This window comes from Salvia splendens, chromosome 15 (assembly GCF_004379255.2).
Source record: "Salvia splendens isolate huo1 chromosome 15, SspV2, whole genome shotgun sequence".
Taxonomy (NCBI): Eukaryota; Viridiplantae; Streptophyta; class Magnoliopsida; order Lamiales; family Lamiaceae; genus Salvia; species Salvia splendens.
The window spans coordinates 19,680,268-19,707,482 of record NC_056046.1 but is presented as its reverse complement, the minus strand read 5'-3'; the positions used below and the strand labels follow the sequence as shown (position 1 = coordinate 19,707,482).

At 39.7% G+C, this 27,215-nt stretch overlaps 2 protein-coding genes, 1 long non-coding RNA gene and 1 pseudogene across 3 annotated transcripts; all 4 read right to left on the bottom strand.

Annotated features, from left to right (window-relative positions):
* Positions 1-1,947: 1,947 nt before the first annotated feature.
* On the bottom strand, positions 1,948-3,782 carry LOC121769449. Its single transcript, XR_006043560.1, has 3 exons — positions 3,663-3,782; positions 3,363-3,417; positions 1,948-3,279 (listed from the first exon to the last, which is right to left on the bottom strand). It is a non-coding gene; the product is annotated as an uncharacterized LOC121769449 (long non-coding RNA).
* Positions 3,783-8,255: 4,473 nt separating this feature from the next.
* On the bottom strand, positions 8,256-13,681 carry LOC121769190 (protein ACTIVITY OF BC1 COMPLEX KINASE 8, chloroplastic-like). The gene is made up of 20 exons (XM_042165916.1): positions 13,074-13,681; positions 12,285-12,420; positions 11,994-12,160; positions 11,731-11,851; positions 11,527-11,627; positions 11,318-11,416; positions 11,125-11,235; positions 10,961-11,040; positions 10,784-10,853; positions 10,502-10,575; positions 10,270-10,428; positions 10,044-10,168; positions 9,769-9,849; positions 9,631-9,691; positions 9,503-9,557; positions 9,329-9,427; positions 9,155-9,244; positions 8,990-9,049; positions 8,770-8,893; positions 8,256-8,645 (listed from the first exon to the last, which is right to left on the bottom strand). The coding sequence occupies exons 1-19, from the start codon at positions 13,530-13,532 to the stop codon at positions 8,777-8,779; spliced, it is 2,265 nt and encodes a 754-aa protein (XP_042021850.1). The 5' UTR covers positions 13,533-13,681; the 3' UTR covers positions 8,256-8,645; positions 8,770-8,776.
* Positions 13,682-15,535: 1,854 nt separating this feature from the next.
* Positions 15,536-17,416, bottom strand: LOC121768872 (cytochrome P450 71AU50-like). Its single transcript, XM_042165465.1, has 2 exons — positions 16,358-17,416; positions 15,536-16,252 (listed from the first exon to the last, which is right to left on the bottom strand). The coding sequence occupies exons 1-2, from the start codon at positions 17,225-17,227 to the stop codon at positions 15,641-15,643; spliced, it is 1,482 nt and encodes a 493-aa protein (XP_042021399.1). The 5' UTR covers positions 17,228-17,416; the 3' UTR covers positions 15,536-15,640.
* A 2,849-nt stretch (positions 17,417-20,265) lies between these two features.
* On the bottom strand, positions 20,266-25,757 carry LOC121767407 (annotated as a pseudogene).
* Positions 25,758-27,215: the final 1,458 nt, after the last annotated feature.

Here is a 27,215-nt window from a genome sequence, read left to right as displayed (position 1 = left end):
CGCCCCAACGACGCTCCCGGACGTACATCCATCGTAACCGGGAGGAAGCCACCGCAAGGATAGTACGCTACTACTTCTGCGATAACACGGTTTGGGGAGATACCTACTTTCGTCGCCGTTTCCGCATGGGAAAACCGCTATTTCTCCACATCGCGAATACTTTGGCAGCTCGGGAAGAGTTCTTCCGGGAAGGGTTCGACGCGGTCGGCCGTCCCAGCCACACGACGCTGGAAAAATGTACTGCAGCAATCCGTCAGCTTGCGACTGGACAGGCGGCCGACATCTTCGACGAATACCTCCACATTGGAGACAGCACTGGGCGAATGCGCTTGCTCCAATTCTGCAAAGGCGTCCGGGCAGCCTTCACCGATGAATTTCTCCGGAAGGCAAGCACGACAGATTGCCAGTTCCTGCTCGACCTGCACGAACAAGTGCACGGGTTCCCCGGGATGCTTGGCAGCGTCGATTGCATGCACTGGCAATGGAAGAATTGCCCGGTGGCGTGGAGGGGGTCCTACACGAGCGGCCACAAAGGCACCCACCCAACCGTTATACTCAAGGCCGTTGTCGACTACCGGCTATGGATCTGGCACGCGTACTTCGGGGTTCCCGGGTCGAACAACGACATAAACGTGCTCCACTAATCCGACCTCTTCACTGAAGTTTTGGATGGTAAAGCGCCGGCCATCAACTTCGTCGCCAACAACCGCCTTTACAAAATGAGATACTATCTCGCCGACGGCATCTACCCGAAGTGGCCAACCTTCGTGAAGACGTGCAGCAGGCATGTGAACCCAAAGCAGGCTCTTTTTGCGCAGAAGCAGGAGGCTGGTCGCAAAGATGTGGAGATGGCGTTCGGGGTTCTCCAAGCGCGCTTCAACATCATCAAAGCCCCAGCCCGTACGTGGTTCATGGAGAGCATGGTCTACATCATGTATGCGTGCATAATCTTGCACAACATGGTTGTCCAAGACGAAGGACCCGAGGCAGGAAATTGGTTCGACCCCGAATTCCCCGGAAGCTCAACCGCAAGTAGTCCGCCGCGAAGTGGAGTGCATCCGTCTATACAAGAACGGTTGTCTATTCGGTCAAGGACATGCGACTCTAGCGCCCACGCCCAACTCCAAGAGGATCTAATTGAGCACATTTGAGAAAACTTTGACGGAGGAAATTAAATTATGTAGTTTTAAATTATGTAGTTTTAATTTTTTTAGGATTTTTATTTATGTTTTTTTTAATTTTTTACGAATTTTATGTTGTAATGTTATTTTATTGTTAATGAAGTGTGTTTTTTATTAATTGAATTTGTTGGAAAAAAATAAAAAAATGAAATTGAATGAATAGTAATTTAAGGGACGGTTAATGGACGGAGGGTTGCAGGTTCCGTCCCTTAGGGTATCCATTATGGATAGTCGCGGGGCGAACTATAGTGTAGGCGATGTCCGCCCCGGGGTGGACGAGAAACGGGGGGCGGACGGCCATTCGGCGAAAGCGGGGAGAGGACGCGCCGGTCCGGGGCAGGGCGGCGGTCGGCGCGCCGACCGCCCCCTTGAATTTTTTTTTTAATTTTCGACAATTTTTTGAGAGATGGGGAGAAGGGAGAAGGAAGAAGGAATTTTTTTAATACACGTTTTTTGTTATAATTGATTATAATTGGTTATAAAATTTTGAGGCTATTGGAAGTGTCCACCATAGTGGCGGAAATAAATTTTTGGGGCTATGGACAAAAAAGTTGGGGTTGTGGACAAAAAATGGTGCGGGACTATTAGAGTGTCCGCCTTATAGTGGATACTCTTAGTTAAAGGATAGAGTAAAAAAGAACAGCGGGCCCGCAAATAGTGTTTTAAGGGATGGTTAAGGGAGTGCGTTGTGGATGGCCTAACAAAACGAAAGTTTGATGTTGGTCGAATCTAATATACTCATTCATAAAAAATAGGGACATAGTAATAAATAAATAGAGAATCATATAAGTAGACATGTCTAAATAAAGACAAATTGACACATCTCAACTCAATAGCAGTTGCAAGTTTTCCCTGTCGTAAAACCACAAAAAAAAACAGGTTGTTTTGTAGTCATGAGGATATGAAATGTGTATTCCATCTACACCAAATTCCACCAACGCAAATGTGCTCCCCAGAACGTGCAACACAATACACGAACCATGGAACTGGACGCCAAGGAGAAGACAATGCTGTTGATTTCTTGACAATCGACTGCTCAAAGAGTCCCGGGGGCGTTCCTACATAGCTCAGCAACAGCATCCCAACGAGATGGTCGCCTCTCCTATTCAGGAGGTATCCAGAAATTTGCCATTATAAGCCAACAATAGATAATATACTTGTCATAGAATTTCCAGGGACATTGTGGTGATCAACCTCAGATCCTTACTCACGAGCCTTCTCAACTTGAGTATCTCCAGGACTCACTCTCTCTTTTATGCTCAACGACAACAGATTGGGCTGCTGAACAAGCGCTTGAACAGCCAAGAACGCCAATAGCATGAGCCAACATTCGCGAACCCGTATCAAGATTCATCCCCGCTGCTCTTGAAACAAGTTCTTTGAGTTTCTCCACAGGCATAGTAAAGAGCCTAGTGCTGCGACCCAACAATCCCACAGCTCTCCAAATAAACAATATTGGCCTCCAATCGACTAGTCATGTAGAAAATCGTACTGCACCTAGTCAGCACACGCAGCAAATCACCGTTAACTTGCTCTTCACTTCTATATCTCCCATCACTAACAAGCACCTTCTTAATGAGAGTAGACAGGCCGAGTTCTTGAAACAGCCTGACTTTTGGTTTCAGAGTCTTCTCAACATCAGCAAAAAGAATACTGGGGACAGCACGGGCTATGGACTGGACACGAGCATCAGAAAGGCCAAGACCTTTGAAGAAAGAAACGACTTCTTGAGGCCTTTCAAGAGATTTGGCGCGTGAATAGCCCGTGGAGAATTTCAAGGAGGTAGTCCAACAGAATAGAGTTTTTTGCATTTAGGTGTGGAGTTGAGGAAGAAGCAACGTAACGAACAAGTGGTTTACGGAAGCTAACACCGTGATTATGGAAGAGACGAGATTTGAAAAGGAAAGTGTGCATCAGCTTCGGCATTAGCCTTTATCTCTGCAACCTAGAAACATGAAATCCAACCCTCAACAGCCTAGTAAATTGGAAATTTGAAATTTAAACACTAAAACAAAGAACAAGGATAATTGAACTGCAGTGGCCTCTTCTAGCAGCTTCACAGGATTTGAAGAAGGTGAGCAACAATAATCCTGCATAACTGTTTGAGTAAAATAAATCAAGTTTTACCTAAAATTTCAACATAAAACCTCGAAAAATGGCTTCAGATTATTTTCTACTCACCTCAACCAAATCTACGAATGAAGTATACGTATACGCATTTCAGTATTTTACAATACTGCAAAATCGAGAAAAATTGGCATAAAAACCATATATTTGAGGTCAGCACGAAAAAAAAATGGCGAATTGGCGTTAGCCGTTAAGCACTTCTGAATTGCAGATTCTCAAGATTATGAAGATGAAACTAAAAAAAATTGGACAAATTCAGAGGAATCGGGCAAAAACTAGCTTAATTATTCAGCAAAGGCAAATGGATTTCGATACCTTCCAATCATCCCAAAAAACAGAACGCAAACGTCATACCTTTTCGAGAGAGGAGGCAGGTCAGGTCGGCAGTAAGCTGAATAGCAAGTTAAGTTGCTCAAAAAGTAAATTAAACAGACATGGATGCAGCAAACATATTCAATCCTATCGAGAGTGTTCAAATTCTCATTCGTAATCATAAGCGTCAGATTAGAGCATCTCCAATAGCGACGAGCACACCGGCTAGCCGATTCTTGGCGCTCGCCGGTCCGCTCGCCGAACCATTGCAGCCAGCGAGCGTCAAATCGGCGAGAAAAACGGCGAGCGCACGCCGATTTCTGAGCGCTCGGTGATGCGCTCACCGATCTCCTGGCCGCCATTGCAGGCTCCAGATCGGTGAACGAGATTTTTTTTATCTAATTTTCGAAACACTGTATATACGCAATCTACACGTCATTTTCATTTGCACCACTTGTTTTAACGAGTTTTCTCTCTATCTTAATTTTTGTATAAGATCAACAACGCGAAATGAGTAACGCGAGTGGTAGTAGTGGTGGTAGTGGTGGGGTTGCTGAGGAGTTCGAACGGCGTTTGAACGAACAGTTGGAGGCCTATACGTCTCGAGAGATTGACCGACTGATACAACGGGCCTTGCAGCCGGCGGTACCTCGACCTCGACCAATTGTCCACCGCCGAGCAGTGATTGATCGGGATCACGTAGCTGCACATCAGCGACTATTTGACGACTACTTCGCACTGGAGCCGCGGTTTAACGCCAACATTTTCAGGCGGCATTTTAGGATGAGCAAGACCCTATTTATGTGTATTGTTGACGCTTTGGAGCGTCAATATCTGTGTTTCCGCTTTAGGCACGATGCGGCTGGCAGACCCGGCCACACACCTATTCAAAAGTGCACTTCGGCAATCAGACAGTTGGCATACGGTGGCGCGACAGACATGTGGGACGAGTACCTCCACATCGGCGAGTCGACTGTCCTTGAATGTATGAAGTATTTCTGTCAGGGCGTGGTTGAAAAATTCGGTGATCAGTACCTTTGAAGCCCTACCCCCGAAGACTGCCAGGAGCTGATGCAGATGCACGGGGCGAAGCATGGGTTCCCAGGTATGTTAGGCAACATAGATTGTATGCATTGGGAGTGGAACTGCCCTGCTGCCTGGAAATGGTTCTACACGGCCGGCTACAAGGGAAAGAATCCCACGATGATCCTCGAGGCCGTAGCTGATTACCGGCTGTGGATTTGGCATGCATATTTTGGGGTAGCCGGGTCGAACAACGACCTCAACGTCCTCAACTCGTCGCCCCTTTTCAACGAGCAGTGCCAGGGCGTCGGTCCGACCATCAGTTTTGTCGCCAACGGGAACCAGCATTATATGGGCTACTACTTGGCGGATGAGATATATCCTAGGTGGCTCGTCTTTGTGAAGACGATCAGATGCGCATCAGATGAGAGGAGGGCCTACTTTGCGGAACGGTAGGAGTCGGCGCGCAAGGACGTGGAGCGCGCATTTGGTGTGCTCCAGTCTCGATGGGCGGCAATTAGGGGTCCAACGCGTTTGTGGCATGTCGACTGCATTGGTGATATAATGTATGCATGTATTATCATGCACAACATGATTGTCGAAGATGAAGGTGTACAACTGACTAGTTGGGACAACGACGATAATGAAGCCGGTTCAAGCCACGGCGTGGCCACCCCCAGCGTACGAAGTGGGGTACCTCACGATAAGCCGGCCGCCTCCAAGCACATGCTGACATGCGCCAAGTGGAAGCTCATATTCGACTCCAAAAGGATTTAATTGAAGAGTTGTGGGCGTGGAGGACTGCACGTCGTTAGTTTTTTTTTTGTAATTTTGTAATTTTTTAATGTACTTTTTTTTAATTTAAATGAAATTATTGTATTTTCCTGTATCTGTGTCGTAAGTTGAATTCCGTATTTTGTGTTATTGTTATTTTTATAATTTTGTTTATTATGACTGGGCTATTGCTTGTCCAGTTGTTTGTCCTGATGATGTGGTAGAAGGAGTTTTAGTGCGGATGATGTGACAGGAGGAGTTTGTGGCTGGGCTATAACTGAGCTATTGCTATTGGAGATGTTCTTAGTGAACACATGTGAATAATACTTTTGCTAAGTGGTAGTAATTCGTTTTAGATACCAAATTTTAAAAGAAAAAACATTTACTAGTAGTAGTACTGCTTTACCGAATGAAAGGATTAAAGTAAGAAGAGTAAAATGTGAAAGAAAATAAAGTATAAAGAAAAATATGAAAGAAAATAAAGCATAAAGATAAAAGGGAGTAAATTGAAAAACTAATAAAGTAATACTCCTTTTTGTTGAGTGGCATGAAATTTTGTCATCTTCCGTTTTTGAGTGGTATGAAATTTTATATAGTTTTATTTTGTTTATTAAGTGAAGAGAATAAAGTACGAGAAGTAAATAAAATAGAAATAAAAGTGTTTTTATTTTTAACAATGAATCATCTTGATTGAGACAAATAAAAAAGGAGAGTGGGTCATCTTTAAAATGACGGAGGAAGTAAGAGACTAAGGGCATGTTTGGTACTTCCTTGGGTTCCTAAAAACAGAAACTATTTCCGAGGATAAATCCTTTTGTTCTAGAGAAATATAGCTAACTAGGAATGTCAATCGGGCCGGCCCGTCGGGTTTTGGGCCAACCTTACTCGGGTTATGAGTCAATCGGGTGCGGGCTAATCGGGTTGTGATTTCTTTCGGGTTATAAAAGTTCAATCCTAACCCTAAAAGCTCGGGTTTCAGGCTAGCCCAGCGGGTTAATCGGGTTGTTACCGATAATATTAACATGTGATCAATCCAATAACTAATGATTAAACTTACTAATATTATACAATGTAAAACATTTAATTATGATATATTTGAGATATATGCTTAAACTCAATCATAAACATCATAAAATACTAATATTTGGGATATTTCGTGGAATTTTAATGCATGTTTTAGAAATTTAAATATTTTTTTGAAGTTTTAAATTTATTTATCAATTATTATATTAATAAAAATTCAATATATAATTTGTATATTTAATATAAAATTGAAAGTTATTTTTTAGTTAAAATTAATCAATGGAGTGTCGAATTAGGAGTAAAAAAAAGAGAATAATAGAAATTTTATCGGGTTTTCGGGCCAGCCCATCGGGTTTTCGGGTCTGGCCCTAACGGGTTGCGTGTTAATCGGGTGCGAGCTAATCGGGTTTTGATTTTATCGGGCTAGAAATTTCCAGCCCTGACCCTATAAATTTGACGGACTATTCGGGTCAGGCCACGGGTTATGGGCTACATTGACATCCCTATAGCTAACAGCGTATATCAATTACAGTGGGGATTTTAGTCTCTAAAATCATTAACTTTCCCAAAAATGCTATTTTTCCCATGAACTCTAAGGTAGACAGTGTTAGTTTCCTAGCCCGACTCAATTTTAAAATTTTACTGCAAAATATGACCTATGTGGACAATCGTAAAGCCTACGTGTGCACACTAGAAATTTAAAACTTTACGACGTTGTTTCCTTACCTAGCTTTTTTAATAAAACTAAGAATTTTCCCGACGCCGTTTCCTTACCTAGCTTTTTTGATAAAACTAAGAATTTTCCTGACAAATCATAGTTTGAAGCTTTGGAGGTTAGCTCTGCGTATTTGAGGAAATGGCTGATATACTATTTTTAGGGATGTCAATGTAGCCCGCCAAATTTATAGGGTTAGGGCTGTAAATTTCTAACCCGATTAGCCCGTACCCGATTAACCCGCGACCCGTTAGGGCCAGACCCGAAAACTCGATGGGCTGGCCCGAAAACCCGATAAATTTTCTATTATTTTATTTTTTACTCCTAATTCGACACTTTATTGATTAATTTTATAATATAAATAACTAAAAAAATTACTTTCAATTTTATATTAAATATACAAATTATATATTGAATTTTTATTAATATAATAATTGATAAATAAATTAAAACTTCAAATTCACTTAAAAAATATTTAAATTTCTAAAACATACATTAAAATTTCACGAAATATCTCAAATATTAGTATTTGATCATGTTTATGATTGAGTTTGACCATATATCTCAAATTTATCATAATGAAATATTTTACATTTTATGAATATAACTAATTTTCATAATTATTTATTGGATTGATCGCATGTTAATCTTATTGGGCTAGCCAGAAACCCGAGCTTTTAGGGTTAGGGTTGAACTTTTACAACCCGAAAGAATTCACAACCCGATTAGTCAGCACCCGATTGACCCGCAACCCTATGGGCTGGCCCGATTGACATCCCTAACTATTTTGTTTCTTAATAAATTTAATTTTAAGCTTAGAGGTTTCACATCATATACAACGTGAAGAGAAGTAGAGATAACAAGAATTAAAAATGTCATGTGATCTAGTCGGGGCCGCCTTTTGACCTGTTGACGGAAAAACTAGCCGTCGCCAAAGTTTATGTTTTTTTTACCACTCCGTGAGAAATGTCAAACTTATTAGAAAAGTTAATAGTGTATGAACCAAAATTCCATTTGTAGAATTCATAGCCCATTCCAAACATCATTTTGAAACAAATAAAGCAATGGTCGGTCGTTGCTACATAATTGTAGTAAACAAATAAAGAACAAGAAAACCATCTGAAATATTAGAGAAATTTAGCACACTATTTTGCAATATACAAGTTGTAGCCTCAATCTGGTTAAGACACTATACAGTAACAGTAGTAGTAATAATAATAGTAATAGTAATATATACACACACTGCAAAACCGGAACAAAAATTTAGAGCCAAAATGGACTCTTGAGACTCAAGAAGGCGTAGTTAGTAGTGAGGTCTGCACCACATTTCGAATCCCGACTGGTCACGTGGCGAGTTAGGACAGGTTCAAGTCGAGAATCGATGATTAACATCCACCAAATGTAGCACCAGAAAGGAAGACCACCATCAGAAATGTTCTCAACTTTGTGCCAATCTTTATGGTTTCGAGTCAGCAACGTCCTCTCTGAATCTGCAACAGAGCAACGTCGTAGGAAGTTCAGATGATTGAGAGGAACGAACAACTAATCTTGATGTGTGAATTCAAATTTCAAGAAGAGCCATAAGTTTTAGATGTGGAAAGAAATGGTGCTAACCGCTCAATTATGCAGTTCCGGTGATGAGCCTCTCTCTTTGGTCGAATTTCTTGACCTTCACCAAGCCGATGAGGACCTTGAGGCTGAAGTAGGCGCAGATGATGTACGCGATGTTTGCAGGCATCTTATGACATGGAAATGAGCAGCGTTTTTAAGCAATGTAGAGTAAGATATGGGATTTTGAGTTTAGGAGACGCGTGCTAACTTATTGAAGACATACCTGGATTGAGTTGAGGTGTAGGATCGTGGCGAGGTTAACTAAGCTTCCTGCAGCAATCGCCTGCAGATTAACGAGCAATGAGGTTTCGATAGTTGGAGGAAACATGAGCACATCTCCAAGTAATGATCTTTGAAAGGGTCGAATGTGAGAGAAAAATGAACTTACACTGCCAATCGTGTTTTGAACAGTGGCAACACGTTGGAACGCCCTCTCGGACTCTAGGGTTCTTACTCGAAGCTTGAGGTCTCCTTGCTCCTACAGACACAAAAACACGAAAGCATGGAAGCTGTTTTCTTAGCAACTATATTCAGTTTTCATGATATGGTGCGTGTAGCTCACCAGCCTTTGGATTATTTCAGCGAGCTTCTCGACTCTATCAGCCTGCCTAAACAAATTGAAGACTGCACTGGACTGTCTATCCCATCTCTTCCGGAAGTCCTGAAATATCACAGTGCAAGTTATAAATTATGCATCTTCGAACCAAATGTAACGAACTGTGTTCCAAAAACTTGCCTTTACTACAACTTCCACACCAGCTTCGCGAAACTTCAGTAATTCTAGAGCATAGCTGCAATGTGCGAGTTATACGCATTAGTTTCTTGATTATTGAGACTCACGGAGATTTCAAGAATCGAACTCACGGTTTGGCAATCTCAGTGATGTCAAATCGAGGGTCGAGTCCCTTGCCAATGCCATCCAGTACTGGTGCATGTAAACTTCAGTAAGCACAATGGCTAGCTGCTATAGTCAGTTAAACATTTTGGGACAAAGCAACGTACCTGAAAAGGCTCTAACGACGAAGGTGAAAGTGGCAGGAAATCGGAAAGGCTGGTCTGCAGCAATGGCCAACAAATCTTCACCTGTGTACAAAGAAAAATGCATTGTGTTTTGAGAGGTTTCCTAACAATCCAAGTGTACACAAAAGATCGACGTTTCAGACAGAAATTAGCAGGGAACGAAAACTAAGTATTGCACCGACACACCCGCAAACAAGACCGAAAACAAAGTTTTAGAAGCAACATGGCATCAGAGGTCGATAGGTATGCCAAATTACCGATTGCAGCAAGGCGCTGCTTTTTCTTCTCGCTGGCTTCCTCTTTGCTCAGTGGCTTCTTGAATCCAAGCTCCTGTTTCGCCAATTCTCTTTCCTTTCTTTGTGCTACGAGGCGTTCTTCAAAGCTGCACAATTTCACTTCTCAGCTTAAGTCATATAACATCAGAAAATCTTCATTTTTTTCTCTCTTTTGCACAGAACTTGCAAAAGGTTCGTGCTTTTAAACCTGTTGAGGAAGAACTGAGCCGTCCGTCTCACAGCTGTCATATCTCCCGTTGGGACTAGAACTCCCATTTGTACCATCGCTTGAAGAACCTTTTCGGGATCTTTCTCATACACTCCATAAAAGACTTCAAGTAAGCCTTCTCTGATATTTCGGCTTATGCTACAAAGACGTAACACAATAATTACTACACAAAAAACAATAAAATCGACCACTTGAAACAAGGGAAATGTACCTCCCCATCATTCCAAAGTCATAGAAGATCAATCTTCCACCATTGAAATCATCCACAGCAATGTTTCCAGGATGCTGCATGGACTCGTATTGTCAGTCTAAAACGAGATAGTTTTCACATTACGATAACAGGTTCATTATCTCAAAACCAATGACAGGATTAGGAAGGGTCGTTACAATCATATCTCCACACATCATATCAGTGGAAAGACTGATTCTTAGTTACATAAGTATCTAACTTAATTCAATAACGGTACAGTCAAACCTACGATTAACCACTTACAGGATCAGCGTGGAAAAAGCCATGGGATAATATCTGCTCCAAGTAAGATTCAACTGCGTATCTACCCAACCTAGAAATCATAAAAAATTAACAATCCGAAATCAAACCAATTTTTGAAAATATGACTACTATTTCCGAAGTTCAAGAGCTATTTGAACAGAATAAACTCGAACAAACCTCTTTCGGTCCACCCCTAACTGGTCCAGGGCTTGTGTCCGGTTTATTTTGATTCCCGGTACGTACTCCATTGTCAGAACCTGCCGGACATGGGAAAGTCATTTCCGACATTAGAAATCTACATTTTGGATGGCTAAACTTCGATTATTTTGGAAGGTCAATACCTGTGGAGTAGTGTATTCCCAATAAATACTAGGGACTTTGACATAGTCCATATCTTTGAAGTTTGTTGCAAATTGTTCAGCATTAGAAGCTTCTTTTGTGTAGTCAATCTCCTGCAATTTATAAGGAAATGTTCAATCAACCAACAATTCTCATACAAATATGAGTTATGATCTCAAAGAAGCAACCATTCACCTGATATAACACATTTGCACATTCATCATAGATAGAGACCCAATCCCTTTTTGCACCATCAGATTTTGGATCGATCTTCTGAAGATATTCGGCTATAACCTTGAGATTTGAAAACGAGAAAATATCGTATAAGAAAAAGTGGCCATTATCAAGTTTTATTGAAAAAAAAAGACAGAAGATGACAAAACTCAATAGAATGTTTTAGCTACCCTCAGATTTTTTAGGTCAATATCGAACAGATCTTTAAGACCAGGTCTTTGTACTTTCACGACAAGCTCTTCTCCCTTGAGTCGAGCACGATGGACTTGTCCTGCGCATAAGCAAGGCAACCCGATCAATCATACTATTATACGTATACTTTAGGCTAATGAAAAGAATATTCAATCTAGAGATTCCAGGTGAATCAAGTATACCAAGACTTGCAGCAGCAATTGGCTCGTGGTCGAATCTTTCGAATATATCATTCACAGGAGCCCCAAGTTCTTCCTCGACTATTGCTACTGCAGTTTCTGAAGGAAAAGGAGGAACTTGGTCCTGCAACACTTGGAATCTTAGTTTATTACTTTCTGTGAATTATGAAATGATTGCAAACGAACCGTATTTGTAGAAAGTAAGAAAAGGCGAAGAGCTCAAGATGGCAAAGTTTCAACTTAGGGCTGTTCATAAAAGAACGTACTTGAAGCTCAGATAGTTGATCAACGTATTCTTGGGCGAGAATGTCTACTCTCGTGGAGAATTGTTGGCCAATCTTGATGAAAGTAGGACCAAGTCTCAAAATATTTTCTTTCAACCACTTTGCGAGAACCTTTCGTCTCTGGACCCTTTTCTGCTCCGTCATTCCACCTACGTGAATGCATTTTGCAAGATAAATCAACAAATGAAATAGGTGAAGAAAAAACAGAACTCGAAAATGGAAACTGCGACTTGAAGTATTTTCGTTTAATAGTGGTCAAATAGAGTGGCTAACCTTTATATGAAAACTTCTGATTGTTTAACCAAACCCTGAAGATAAAAGTGAGAACAAATCCCCAAATCTCGAGAGTCCTCTGAATCGTAGAATAGGTTTTAAATCGGCTCCAACGGCCACCAGGAGCAACAGACACCTGTATGAGAACAAACAATCTTGAACATATAAATAAGCCTATTGAGGACAATGCATATACTTTCCACAACATTGTAAACAGTGTCTTAAATGAATAGCTAACTAAAACCCAATTACCCTTAAAAACCATTGTTATTTTCATTCATGAATACACACACTATCATCCAATCACACTCTACTGTTATACCATAAGATTACCATTAAACAATGACCAAACCACATAAAACTTGAAATTTTTCATACCATAAGACTACCATTAAACAATGACCATACCATTCTCATTTGAACTTCACAAGAATCACCACCGGAAATCGCCCTCAACTAACTCCATCTACCTCAACTTAAAGATTACACGATTTTCCAAAAACACAAAATAGGCCTCCACATAAGCGTGATGTTTACATTATAAAGAAAACAAACGCGAAATTCAAATCAATGCCATTAAAGTTTTCTGAAACACACCAAAGAAACAAGCCCGAATTCGACTAAGATTAAACTTGCAGCAGGCAAACTAACATACACAACAATTATCAACTTAATACCTTTCAATCAAAAGATTTGCAACATTACCAACTCAAATTGGCTCCAATTTTGGTATAATCAAAATACACCACATATCAGAGCATAGCACAATACAAACACAACAAAATCTACCTCGACTTGATCGCCCCCGCCTTGCTTAAACCAGGCCTCCTCTTGCCCAATCTCCTCCACACTCTTCTTCTCACTAACCACCTCCTCCATTTCCACAGCTTCCAACACTGCATTTCCACTCCCAACACTCCCATTTCCATTCCCATTCCCATTCACATATCTAGCTAAACTCCCATTCTCACTCTCAGATTTCACACTTTCGTTTCCATAGCTACCAACTGAGCCATTTCTGCTACTGTAATTCCCATTAACACTACCGTTCAATTTTGCCGCCAATTCTCTGTCCCTCGCTTCAAGAACAGAGTCTTCTCTCTGAATAGCTCTGATTCTTCCAAGAATCTTTGCATTGCTTCTGGGCCCGGCTCTAGAGAGAAAAAGCTTGAGTCTTTTTGTTGAGTTGTGAGGAGAGAGAAATATGAGCTCAGGTAAAGTAGAACTGAAAATTGAAAAAGTTGCCATTTTTACAAATTGATTTCTTGATTCTCAGCAAACCCAGAAACACATTCTCCAAAAAAAATGATCTTGGGTAGGAAATTGAGAGGGTGGGAGTTACAGATTTTTGCAGAGAATCAAGAACTGAAGTGGGCTTTGCTTATTTTTATCTTTTCAATTGATTATGGAATTAATAAGATGAGAGGCTGAGAAAAGTGCGTGACCTGGAAAGAGAAAGATTTCCTCGAAATCTTATTGGCTGACGCAGTTCTCTTTGTTGTCCATATAGTGATGGCTCCACAGCCACAAGTGTTGGTTGTTTTCCTTTCTATTGTGCAATTGTGCAAATTGTAAATTCAAGTTGTTTATGGCCATAGACAATTCAATTTTGTCAAATAATGCGATGTAAATTCAACTTGTTTATCTTACACATTTTTTATATTTTAGTACTGTGTTTATCAAAATCATACCTTCTCATATGATTTCATATTCGATCGTTAATAAGATCATCTCCAATGTTACCCTAAGACTTAAAATAAGATAGGTAATTAGTTTTAATAATACTTAAATAGAGATGTCATTCGGACTAACCCGTTCGGGTTCGGGCTATTTGGGTGTGGGTTATTCGGGGTTATGATTTTTTTCGGGTCATAAATTTTCAGCCATAACCCTAACTTGTCGGGTTTCGAGCTAACCCATCGGACTATTTGAGCCTAAAAACTTTAAAAAATAATCTCTTGTAATCAAATTTTTTCTCTATAAAATAATTTTAAATTTTAGATATTTTTTTCTTCTTAGTTTTAGAATCATATAAAATCTTCAACATTTCATAGTTTTCTTCAATAATAGTTGAAAATAAGCCTTTCACCTCGATCAACCACAACATAAACAAAAATAAATCAATCAATTTGAATTAAAACTTGTGTTTGTGTCATTATTTTGACATTGTTCATAATTAATTCTTTATAAAAATTAAAAATCACATCTTACATGAATCACTATTAAAATGATGAATACATTGAGATTTTGATGAGTCACTTCTTAATTTTGTATTGATTGTGGTGGTGGTAAGACAATAGTGATAGATGATGCGATGATGGAATAATGAGTCGTTGTGGAACTTGAAAGTTGTTAATGTGAGATCGAGTGCAAAAAGTGTAGAATGAAGACTGAAGAAGACTAATGATTGTGCCATACGAAATTAAAAAATATAAAAAATCCCTAAAAGTTAATATTTTTGAATTAAATGTCGCAACCCGTCGGGCCAACCCGTTTAACCCGCCAACCCGTTTGGACTAACCCATGTAGCCTGTTTTGTATTCGGGTTACAAAATTATAGCCCTACCCACTAATTTTACCGGGCTATTCGGGCCAACCCACGAGGTTCGGGTTGGATTGACATCCCTACTTAAAACCAGTCATATTTTTTATTTTTGAGTAAAGAAATACCTATCTTTAGGTTTACCCTAAATCAAAACTAAAACTTTTTCAAATTTTTGTGAGTAAAAAAAGCATAATATAGTAAATATTCTTTTAAGTTTGAGTTTACTTTTTAAATGATTGGAGTAAAATCATATTTGATGTGACATTTACACTATAATGGGTATGCTTTTAGTGTAAATGGTTGAAGATGTTATAAGAAGTAACACGTGGACTTTTTTACTTGTCAAAAGTTAAATTTATGATAATTTATGGAGTCTTATGCAATTTGTCAAAATCCCAATCTATTTTTTTTTATGTTTTGAATCTATTTGATAAAATTAAGTTTTTTGTAAATAAAAAATTACAATTTGGAAATAAATTTCAGCCGCTAACAAATTCAAGAATTTGCATAAAACCTAGATTATTGTAGATTTTCTTTTACAAGTATTATACTCCCTATTATTACGCTCAAGAAAGAGTAAACAAAATAAATATATAATCCAAAAAAAATCTTGATTCGCGAAAGAAAATAAATGTATGAAAATACATATAGAATTTATGCTTTAATTGTTGTGAAAAATAAACTCAGATTTTAGATAGGACTCAAATACAGTAATCAACCATTTCCTCATTTATTAGTACAACATTTTATGTACAAAAATCAAAATTAGATTCATTTATACAATTAACTTCAATGGTTGATTGATACGAATTCATTTATACAATCTATATGATGGAATAGAATTGAGGTGCTTCGCTCTACTAGTCACTATTCCAAAGTGTTCTGTCATGTCCAAATCCCGAGGCTCAACACCATCGGGGAGCTCCCAATCGAAGCAATGCACCAATTGTGCCACGACCAGTTTGACCAACGTGAGCCCTAGCTGCTGTCCCGGGCAGCTTCTTCTACCCGACCCGAAGGGTATGAGCTGAAAATGCTGCCCGAGGAGGTCAACATTTTTCCCAACCAACCTCTCTGGCACGAACTCATCAGGTTCATGCCAGAAGTTAGGGTCTCTTCCAATAGTCCAGATGTTCACAAAGGTCCACGTTCCTTTGGGGATGTGGAACCCGTTGACCGTGCAATTTTCGATGGATTCGTGGACGAGGAGTCTGCCAGGTGGGTGGAGCCTCAGGGTTTCCTTGACAACCAAATCCAAGTATTCGAGTTTGTCGAGATGGGACTCATCCACCATTTCGTCCAAGCTCACGATCCGCTCCAATTCGCTTTGTAGCTTCTTCGTCACTTTGGGGTGACGAATCAGCTCGGAGATCGCCCACTCCACTGTCGATAAGGTCGTATCCATTCCTCCTATAAGAATATCCTAAGCAACAAAGATTATCTCATCAAATTAAGATCAAAATGATGAATCCAAGTTTCAAGCATTCATTTAGACATATAACAAACAGGTTGAGGGCAAAACAGATACCAACAGAACAGCCTTGACATGGCGGCGATCGAATTCGAATCCGGCTTCTCCGGAGTCCATAACGGCTAGCATCGTGTCGACGAAGTCGCGATTGTGCGTCTTTTCCGGCTTTCTCTGAAGATGATCATCGATAATTTTATCCAGAAATGCATCGAAAATACTGCTCAATTTTTTCATCCGGCGATCCAATCCCTGGAGATCAAGCGCCGCTATGAAGGGGAAAAAATCCCCCAAATTGGGGATCGCAGCCACCTGCAGCGTCTCATCAATCACAGCTTTAAATCCTAATTTCTCATCCAAATCCCTATCCACATACTTCCGCCCAAACACCATCAAACAGTTCATATCCCCCAAAACACCGGAAACCCTAGCGGTGAGGTCAACAATTTCCCCTCTCTCCGCATCCCGCCGCAGCGATCCAACCATCTCCCCCATCCCCGCCCTCCTGATCGGCCGGAACTCGTTGATTTTGGCGCTGCTGAGCAATTCCACGGTGCACAATCGGCGCATGTTGCGCCAGTAGGCGCCGTAGGGGGCGAAGAGGATATTCCTCTGATCGTATCCGATGTAGCGGGCGGCCTGGTGGTGAGTCCTGCCGGCGAAGGCGAGATCGTGCGTCTTGAGCACGAGCTCGGCGCCGGCGGCGGACGAGACGACGACGGCGGGGATGGTGCCGAGGCGGAGGAAGATGATCGGGCCGTGTTTGGCGGCGAGGCGGTGGAGATCGCGGGAGAGATTCTTCCCCAGCAGGTGGAGATGGCCTATCAGAGGAAGCGCAATCGGTCCCGGCGGCAGATCTCTCCTCCTCAGCAGATGTTGGAGGAAGGAGAGGAGTATGATGAAAGAGAGAGCTAACCAAAACCAGGCCATAGATTTGTACTGTAAATATCTGTGGGGTGTTTTGTCCAGTGATTTGAAGCTAAGAAAGAAAGATTAAGTGTTGATTTTTGGTTGTATGATTTGAAGTGAAAGACATTGAATAAAAGTCATTGATTGGTATGGAGTTGATATTGATTAATCAATTATTGTAGAGCCGGGACCCGACCGCTGCCATCTTCAAGATCGAAATGAACATTTATTTTCATTATTGTATTCTTTAATGTATGATATTCATTTTATAACAATAAACCAACCCTTCAACGTTTTTTCCATTTTTTAGAAATTTTTGTCCGAAAATATCTCTAAGAAGAGTATTTTATTCTATTTAGTTTCTCTTTCTCTTTCTCTTTCTTTATTTAAAATTTTTAATCTATCTCTCTTTCTCTCTTTTTAATTCTTTCAAATTAGACTCAAACTTGAGTATGATTTTGCTCCCTTCACATTGGCAGTTTGCTATTTGAAAAACGGCCAAATTTCTCCATTTCAGATACCGCGTAACTTCTCGGTCTCTAAAAAATAAGAACATTTGATTCAACAAAGATAGTAATGGATATCTGGAAAAATAAAAAAGAGATCAAGGGTAATATAAATAGTGCTAGTGGAGAGTTGATTTCACATCATTAGCAGTGTAGTGTAATGGTATAAGCTGTAAATAAAATGATGTGTAAGGACAATTTGTTGTTTATCTATTCTAAGAGGCCGTAGAGGAGCTGTCGTGGTTGAGTTTTGAGAGGAAGTGGGGGCCACAGAACAGTATGATACGGCGGCAGAGGTGAGGGACGCGAGGTAGTTGCTTCGGGGGAAGTTGAAGGAGACATTGGATAAATTGGTGAAGGTGATCGATCAAGTTTTTCGGAAGGATGGGCCCACCAGATCCTAGGCCAAAAATTATTGGACGGGCGATGAACCATAAAGATAGAGTGGTGTGATATTGCGTGTGTTGGCCTAGTGATATATTGACTAATACTCCATTCGTTTCCTGAAAATATGAATTTTGAAAACGGTACGGGTTTTAATGCAAAATTAGTATAGGAAAGGAAGAGAGAGAAAGAGAAAAAATGGATAAACTAAGAGAGATTGAGAGAAAAGTAGTGGAATTAGTGTTAGTGGAGTGTGAGATCCATTTTCTAAAATATAGAGTTTCTATTTTAAGATAATGAACTAAAAAGAAAAGAATTTCTATTTTTATGAAACAAATGAAATATGTGAAACCAAAGATCTCTAGTTCGAATTCATTATAACATGACCTTTAAATTAAATAAGAGAGGAAACACCACTAATTTAAATACTCCCTCTATCCCAGCTAAGATGGTACGTTTCTTTTTTTAGACGCGTTTTGAAAAAAATGATAGTAATAAATAGTTAAGGTGGAGAGAAAGTAAAATAAGAAAGAGAATAATATAGAGGAAGGTCTTTTCTACATTATTCTCTCTCTTATTTTATATTTTCTTTACTTTAACTATTCTTATCATCTTTTTAAAATAAATGAGAAAAATAAATATATCATCTTAGCCGGGACAGATAGAATAATTACTAGTACCATTTAAAACTATCAAACTGATAATTCAAGGCATTGATAGCGCATTGAATGAGAAAATCGGGTTTATAGGGTACTTTACGTTAAAAATAACGTAAATGTACCCATTTTGTTATCTCTTCCATATATGGGGAAAACGCCAACCGTATTGGCGTGTCTATAAGTGAAGACGACAACATAGTGGGCGTTTTATAATTTCGTCGTGTTTTAACTGTATTTTCTCCAAATACAGCTAAGTTAAAACACGCCAACCAAGTTGGCGTGTTACGGGAAAAAACGCCAACTTCATTGGCGTTTTTCAAATTGAAAACGCCAACGCCATGGGCGTTTTAACTTAGGAAAACGCCAACTTGGTTGGCGTCTCTTATAAACACGCCAACGTGAGTGGCGAGTCAGTACAGAATGGGTGTTTTTAACAATGGCGACGGAAATATCAAAGTATAGCGTTTTTAAAATGGGTCTCTGGCTGACAAAGCAGCTCATCGTTTGAGGAAGGATTTGATTTACGGGAATTCAGGGAAAGATGGTGAGGCATCATTGCTTCATGGAGAAGACGTCGCCTTTTCAGAGAAGATGGATACGCTTTTTTTTAAAAAATTGCATCGCTGTAGAGTCCAACTTGCATTCTTCCATGGGGAGTATGCATGCATAAAATGCAAAGGCATGCATTACCTCTTCAATTGTGAGGAGTTCCGAAAATCAAGGCTGCACTCATGAGGATTCTCCCACCAAAATGCCATGCCTACTGCCATGTGGAATGGGAATGCATTTAATGCAAAGGCTACATCCTCTTCATTCCCTCTAAGGGCATCCGCAATGGGACGCCCGATGGCACGCCCGATGCGTGTCATCGTCCGCGGCAGCCATCGTCCGCCCCATTGTGAGTGCCACTTATCGTCCGCGCCCGTAGCCCACGCCCGATGCATCGTCCGTGGTTGAAGCGCGGACGATGGCCTATCATCCGCGCCATTGTGGGCTCGGCGGACGATGGCGCTATCGTCCGCGCCATCGGCCGCCCCATTGCGGGGTCGGCGGACGATGGTCGCGGACGATGCCACGCAGTTTTGAATTTTTGTATAAATACCCCACCTTCATTTGTAATGTTTCATTTTCACGATTTCACTCTCGAAACTCACATTTTTACTATTTCTACAAAATGGATGCAAGTCCCAATAGTTCGATGTTTGGGGAAGCGCGTTGGCCGGGTACAGAACCCGACGAATATCGGCCGTTCGACGCCAACACACAGTACGATACCGAATTCAGCACGGAATCATACGATTTGTCTGACATGGAACCGTCGCCAAACCGCCCCGTTGTAAAATTTGGAATCGTGTAACTTTTGTGTAATTATTAATGCAATATTCGTCAGTTTTTGGTTACTCGTGTTTTTAAATTAGTTTGCATTATATATTTGAAAACATTTAAAACATATAGGGCGCGCTTTAATGCACGCAAGATGAAACAAAAGTGGTGGAAGAAAGATTGAAGATGATGGAGACTGAAGAGGCCTTTTTATGACGATGTCTTAACCCTTACTTACTGTTCCAATATTGTGAATCTTTTTGAGTTATTAATCCTGTTTTCTGACTTGCTTTAATGGCATACAGTTAGAGTCAATTTTGGGTTTAATGACTCGATAGTTTCTATCAATTTTGCAGGTGGGAGGATAAAACTGATGACGTGGAGAGAGTGTAATTGCGTTTGCAACTGCCCTGAATGCAGAGAGATTACTCATTCTGTCGATGCCATGAGTAAACACTGGAAGACTGCTCACGGCTACAATGGCAGCAGCTTTTGCTTTGTGTGCGGTAATGCCAATGTCAATGGCCTTGCATGCCGGTCCTATGAAATCTGCCAAGCGCCATATATCAAAACCGATGCTCAGCGCAAGGCCTTGTTCGCGGATAATGCACGCAAGATGAAACAAAAGTGGTGGAAGAAAGACTGAAGAGGATGGAGAGTGAAGAAGCCTTTTTATGAGCATGTCTTAACCCTTACTGTTCTAATCTTGTGAATCTTTTAGAGTTACTAATCCTGTATTCTGACTTGTTTCAATGGCATACGGTTAGAGTCAATTTTGGGTTCAATGACTCGATAGTTTACTATCAATGACTTTTCTATTCTCCTACTCTCCCACTGGCAAAATTGATAGAAAAGTCATTGATAGAAACTATCGAGTCATTGAACCCAAAATTAACTCTAACCGTATGCTATTGAAGCAAGTCAGAAAACAGGATTAGTAACTCTAAAAGATTCACAAGATTGGAACAGTAAGGGTTAAGACATGCTCATAAAAAGGCTTCTTCACTCTCCATCCTCTTCAGCCTTCTCTCCACCCTCTTTAGTCTTTCTTCCACCACTTTTGTTTCATCTTGCGTGCATTATCCGCGAACAAGGCCTTGCGCTGAGCATCGGTTTTGATATATGGCGCTTGGCAAATTTCATAGGACCGGCATGCAAGGCCATTGACATTGGCATTACCGCACACAAAGCAAAAGCTGCTACCATTGTAGCAGTGAGCAGTCTTCCAGTGTTTACTCATGGCATCGATAGAATGAGTAATCTCTCTGCATTCAGGGCAGTTGCAAACGCAACAGCACCCTCTTCTCAACAAGGATTTCTGCTTCTTCGACTTTGCATTGGAGTTCTTGTGCTTGGCAAACACCGTGCCAGGCCTCAAGCCACTTCCAAAGCCAGCCCCCAATCCTGCATTCCCTAAACCTGCAAGATCAGATCAGAGAGAACACATCAAAGACAAGATCAGATCAGAGAGAACACATCACAGACTGCAAGATCAGATCAGAGAGAACACATCTGAGAGATATATGGGCACAAAATGGGAACTATATATCTAAGCAAGATCAGATCAGAGAAAACACAAAGATCAGAACACATCATGAGACAAGATCAGATCAGAGAGAACACATCAGAGAAAGCAAGATCAGATCAGAGAGAACACTTCTATATATCTAAGCAAGATCAAATCGGAGAGAACACATCATCAGATTTAGCAAGATCAATCAGAGAGAACACATCATCAGATTTCTCTCTGAGAGATATATGGGCACAAAATGGTCTTTGAGAGATATATGGGCACAAAATGGGAACTATATATCTAAGTAACATAAGCAGATACAGAAAAAACATACAAAAATCTATCTAACCATAAATTGAGATCTCTAAACATATATTGAAACATACAACTATATATCTAAGTAACATAAGCAGATACTGAAAAAACATACAAAAACCTATCTAAACATAAATTGAGATTTCTAAACATATATTGAGAGCAGAGCAAGCAGATTCAGAAAAGGCCACAAAAATCTATCTAAATATAAATTTGAGATCAGATCAAAAAAACATACAGCAGAGGGCACAAAAAATATAAATCTATTGAGATCAGATCAGGCAGCAGAGGGCACAAAATCTATAACATAAGCAAAAAAATCTATCTAAACAGATCAGATATACAGAATGGACACAAAAATCACAAAAAAAAAGGCTGTGAAGAACTTCATTCTGAAGATAAAAAACTGCAATCAAAATCCCTCAGTTCACCTATCACATATTTATAGACAAAACAAAGGCTGGGCTGGCTGGGCTTGCAAAAATTAATTAAAAGAGGCCAACTCTGATGGGCTTGCAAAATCCTCATATACAATTAAAAGAGTTCTTAAACATTTACTGAATTGGGCTTGGTTTAATTTTGCAAAAAATACTAAAAGAAATTTGAAAAAATAAATAAACACCTAAATAAAATGTGACGAACTTAAAACCAAAATAAAATGCGAACGTTTTTGTAATCAATAAATCTAATCAATAAAATTACCTACGGTTCCAGATCTACGGGTTCCAGGCTTCGATGACTCAAAACCTCCACCGCCGCCGAACCGCATAATGTTCCCCCGCAGATCTACGGGGTCCAGATCTACGAATTGCAGTTCGATGACTCAAAACCTCCACCGCCGCCGCACCAATCTCAACCGCATAATGTTCCCCCGCTGCCTCCACGGCATCCCCTGCGCGCACCCTCCCGCCGCCGCCGTGATCCGCCTCGTCAAATCCAACGGCGCTGTCGCGATCTAGGACCGCGCCGTGACCGCCTTGGAGCTGATGGGGGAGTTCCCGAAAAAGACATCATTAAAAAAAGAGAAAGAAAAATGAAAAAAAAAGATCAATTAAATAAACACCCATTACAATTTAAATCTATACAAAACATCTGCCTTAATCTAATCATATCTGTAACAAAATTTAAAGAAATTGAAAAAAAATTTGTTCTGTACCAGATCGATTAGATCAAAAAATCAAATCTTTAAAAAATGTAAGAAAATACAAATCAATTAGATCAAAAAATTGATCTAAATCAATTAGATCAAAAATTTGATCTAAATCAATTAGATCAACATCATTAAAAAAGAGAGAACAAAAAATTTGCTCTGTTTTTCTATCTAATGCTTGCTAAAGTAGCTTCTTTTTTTAAAAAATTTTTTTTTTCCTTGCTAAACTAGCTTCCAAGGTTTATGTTGAAGCATCTACAGGTTCTGTAATCAGGCTCAGCTGCTCTGTTTTAGCTTGGTTGTCAATAATTGCTTTTAGAAAGTCGGATGTTGTTTCTGAGCATTGGGCAACTTATGGGAGGAACTTCTTCTCTCGATATGACTATGGGAGTTCTAATGATATGTGAGTTTCCATCTTCTGCGTTTCATGCAGGGAGAGTACAATAGTAGTATAGTGAAAGATCATTAGGTGAAAAGAGTTTTGCTGTAGATAGGAAGAAATGGCGCCACCAAAGAAAGCTTGCCAGCTATGAGTTCTCGACCACTTTAGCTACTCTGTTTTCGATCTAATGCTTGCTAAACTAGCTTCCAAGGTTTATGTTGAAGCATCTACAGGTTCTGTAATCAGGCTCAGCTGCTCTGTTTTTCTACTGCTAAGTCAATTGACATAAGCAACCTAACAGTGAGGGATTGTGATTTTGGCCGTGACTATTATAACTGTGATTATTATTTGTCCAATCGACACAGTGAACACGGTGGTCCTAGTTATACAGAGCTTCTACTACGATTGTTGGTAATTATCGCAGGTGGCAAAAAGCACAACCTAAAGAATCAGAGCAAGAGGTTTGATCCAAATTTTATTTTCTACATTCATTAATCAATAAACTGAGTTGAGAACGAATCAATGAAAAATAGGTTGATGAAGAGCTGAAGAAAGCTCTATAACCAACAGCGCAACTGATTCCTCCATTCCAATACCCAATAGCTCCACAGCAATTTAGCACGGTGGCACCACACGTAAAGAAGCCTATTACTACACATGAGGCCGGCTATAGGCCTAACGGATTGCAGAATCGAGCATACTTCTTATATAAAACTCACACAACAGAGATGGGCAATGTTGTATAAAAACACAATTTGGCAGATAGACTACATAGCTAATGAATCAATAGAGTAAACAAGAACATGAGCATCAAACACACACAAATTGATCATAGCAATGACTAAGTAACACACAATACCTCCTGGAAAAAGGAAGCCTTAGGAAGAGATTCGACATTGTGTTGACAACATCAGGCATGAAAAACTGGTAAAGAATCAACTGCAGGATTGTGAGCCACACGTTTTTTGAGATATTCTCCGCAGCATGCCTCGCAACAACGTGAGCAACCTGTTGAGCAAACAACACAAACAACCATATTCAATAAACCGAGTAAACAAAGAACCAAGCAACATAATGCACAAAGTCCAACCCTTTGGGTAAACAAACATCTTCAATAAACCAAGTAAACAAAGAACCAAGCCACAGAATGCATAAATTCGAAGCCCCACCCCACCTCATGCCCAATGATCGTTGCGATTTCAGCATCCGCTCGAAAATGATTGAGCAAACCAGTGAAGACAACAATCTTCCTACCAGGCAAAAAAAAAGCATCCACAGTAGGATCATTAACAAGGATAACCTCCCATTTGAATCCCTCCAAATGTTATGTTTGAGACTTTGCCCCAACTTCTTGACCCTTTTTCCTACTTTGCTGAACCCATCCATCATCAAGAATCTCATTCTCCTTACGCCACTTATCCTCAGCAATCCACTTCTCCTCAAATTCTCCCACTGCCTCCTCCGGTTTGCGAGCATTCTGAGGAGGCTCCAGGCTTTCAGATGAGTAGCCAATGTCAGTCCAGACCTGCTCCTTCCTCAGCCCCTTCTGCACAGCCTCGACTATGTCCTGAGCTATCTTATGAAGCCTATTACTCTCGGGGTGAAGAGGGGGCACGATTTTCCCCTTGTATTATGATTTAATAGTCTTGAAATTGGACTCGCCTAATTGTTTCTCGAGAGAACTCCAGAGAAGCACGAAATGGGTTCTCTTCGTGTAGGGCACGGTCTCCAAATTCCCAAAATAGACAGTGATTACAACACCAGAACCTACCAAAATCATCGAGAATAGAATTCTCGGATTCTGACTCCACCGTTTGTATCCCCTGGGTTTGAAATGGTGGACTTTGTTTCGGTCCAAAAGGTAGAACCTCTTTGCCCCATCAAGCAAAGGGCTTTTCCGTTGGTTCTGTGCAAGTGAGTGCCTCAAACTCAAAATTCTTGGCGCGGATCTGGAAGAGAGAGAAGTGGATTCGTGGAGGGGGGATTCTGGGTGCGGAGGGATTGGAATTGTGGCGACGAAAAGCATCGGAAATGAATCTTGTCGATCTTCCCCACTATAGCCGCCCGCCCTGCGCCCATAGTGGACACTCTAAGTCATTTTGTTTTCATGTATTAAAAAAAAAAAAGAATTTCATACCTTTTCAGTTAAATGTTGATAAAGTAGAATAGGTTTGAGCTGTGTGCTTTTTGTGTAATCATTTAGTTGATTCTGCTGTTTGTTTCAGCTTCACTGGATTTTTTCTTTCTCCGTTTTACCTGCTGAGTGAAAGGCGGCTGGTGTTTCTTTAGGGTTTGAGTTGTTTTTTTTAACTCAAGCATCCGCCTACATACAGTACAAGAATAATAAGTTAAAAATAGAATAAGTTAGATAAAGTTAAACTTATGAAATAAAGTGGGCCTAATCTGACCAATATCATTCTGTAATTTTTATTCTATATTAATATTAATTTATAATTTTTCCTATTAAATACTTGCAAATTAGTCATTAATTATTTTTTTTCTGCCATTAACTAATATATATTAATTTTGTTATTTGGAAGGTCTTTCTCATTATTATGTTTCTTTGGGAAACTAAAATACTTATATAAGGAACCATTTTTTACCCTATAAATACCTCCTCTCTTAAAACTCCCACTCTCACTTACTTCATCTCTCAACCAAAATCAGTCAAGAGAATCAATAGAAAAATAGTTCAGTATCTTAATTCTTCCCTAATTCTAAATCTACATACTCTCTCTCTCTTGGTATCTGTTCTTTATCTACTATTATGATTTTTCACTCTTATATTCTTAATATATTTTTTTCTATTTTTCATTTATGTTTTTTCCAGCTTTTAATACCTAGGTATACAGTTAATGTAGTGTTCTAACTTTGAACGTTTCATTGGTTCCATTTTATCCTTGAGATGTTTGAATGGCTTCTCTATTTGAGAATCTGTGCAATTTGTCCTGCATATACAATTTGTAGTAAAAGTTTGTTAGTGCCTTATTTCTTGCTTTTCTATTTTATATGAATTTACCTTTCAATTATTTAATTATTCACTGCCTATTTTTTTAGTTTCGATGCATTCTTTCTTCTTTTTCTTTCCGTTCTACTTACAATATCCTTTAGGATGATTCCCTGCAAAAAAAAAACTGAAGCAACATTAACCTATTTAGCATTTAAATGTTGTATATGCTTTCAATAAATTATTGTTTGAATATTTATTTCTAATGGCAGAAAGCGCCAACTGAACAATGGCAGTTTTCTTTTCGTTGATTGATAATCTTCTTCCCAAAGTTGCCAACTCTATCATCAAGGTCAATTTTAAATGGATTTATAAAACAAATTCCAAAGACAAGAATGATATGGAACCTGTATTTTATGATTGTGTGGTATGATTCCTGATTTCTTCTCACCTGAAACTAAATTTATAAACCAAAGATCAGTTTTAGTAACCAAGGCTAAGTACTAAAACAGAAGGATGAATTCACATTATTTTATAACATCTATGTTGTCATTATTTAGATTTTTGCCTCATCGACAATTTGTTTTGTTAGTTCATCTTTCTGAAATATGTTTGTATGCATTTTTGTCTTGGTGTATTGAGTTCTACAATTTTTGACAAATATTGGCTGTAAATCGTTATATGCAATATGGTGATTTGCCTTAGAGTGATATCTTTTCAAACTGCAAAATATAATAAGCTTATCAACATGCTAAATATGACATAATATTACCTTCTTGGACTGTGTTAATACGAATTTGTTAGCCTTCGCCATTTCTGTCACTATTTTG

What these genes read in the sequence shown, in the direction of transcription:
- LOC121768872 (XM_042165465.1), bottom strand. Translation starts at nt 17,227, where the DNA reads ATGGCCTGGTTTTGGTTAGCTCTCTCTTTCATCATACTCCTCTCCTTC. An exon ending in ATGTCAAGGCTGTTCTGTTG is followed by an intron (nt 16,253 to 16,357) that starts GTATCTGTTTTG and finishes TTTGTTGCTTAG; the next exon opens with GATATTCTTATAGGAGGAAT.
- LOC121769190 (XM_042165916.1), bottom strand. Translation starts at nt 13,532, where the DNA reads ATGGCAACTTTTTCAATTTTCAGTTCTACTTTACCTGAGCTCATATTT. An exon ending in GTGCAAATGTGTTATATCAG is followed by an intron (nt 11,236 to 11,317) that starts GTGAATGGTTGC and finishes TATAAATTGCAG; the next exon opens with GAGATTGACTACACAAAAGA. An exon ending in TACACCTCAACTCAATCCAG is followed by an intron (nt 8,894 to 8,989) that starts GTATGTCTTCAA and finishes CCATGTCATAAG; the next exon opens with ATGCCTGCAAACATCGCGTA.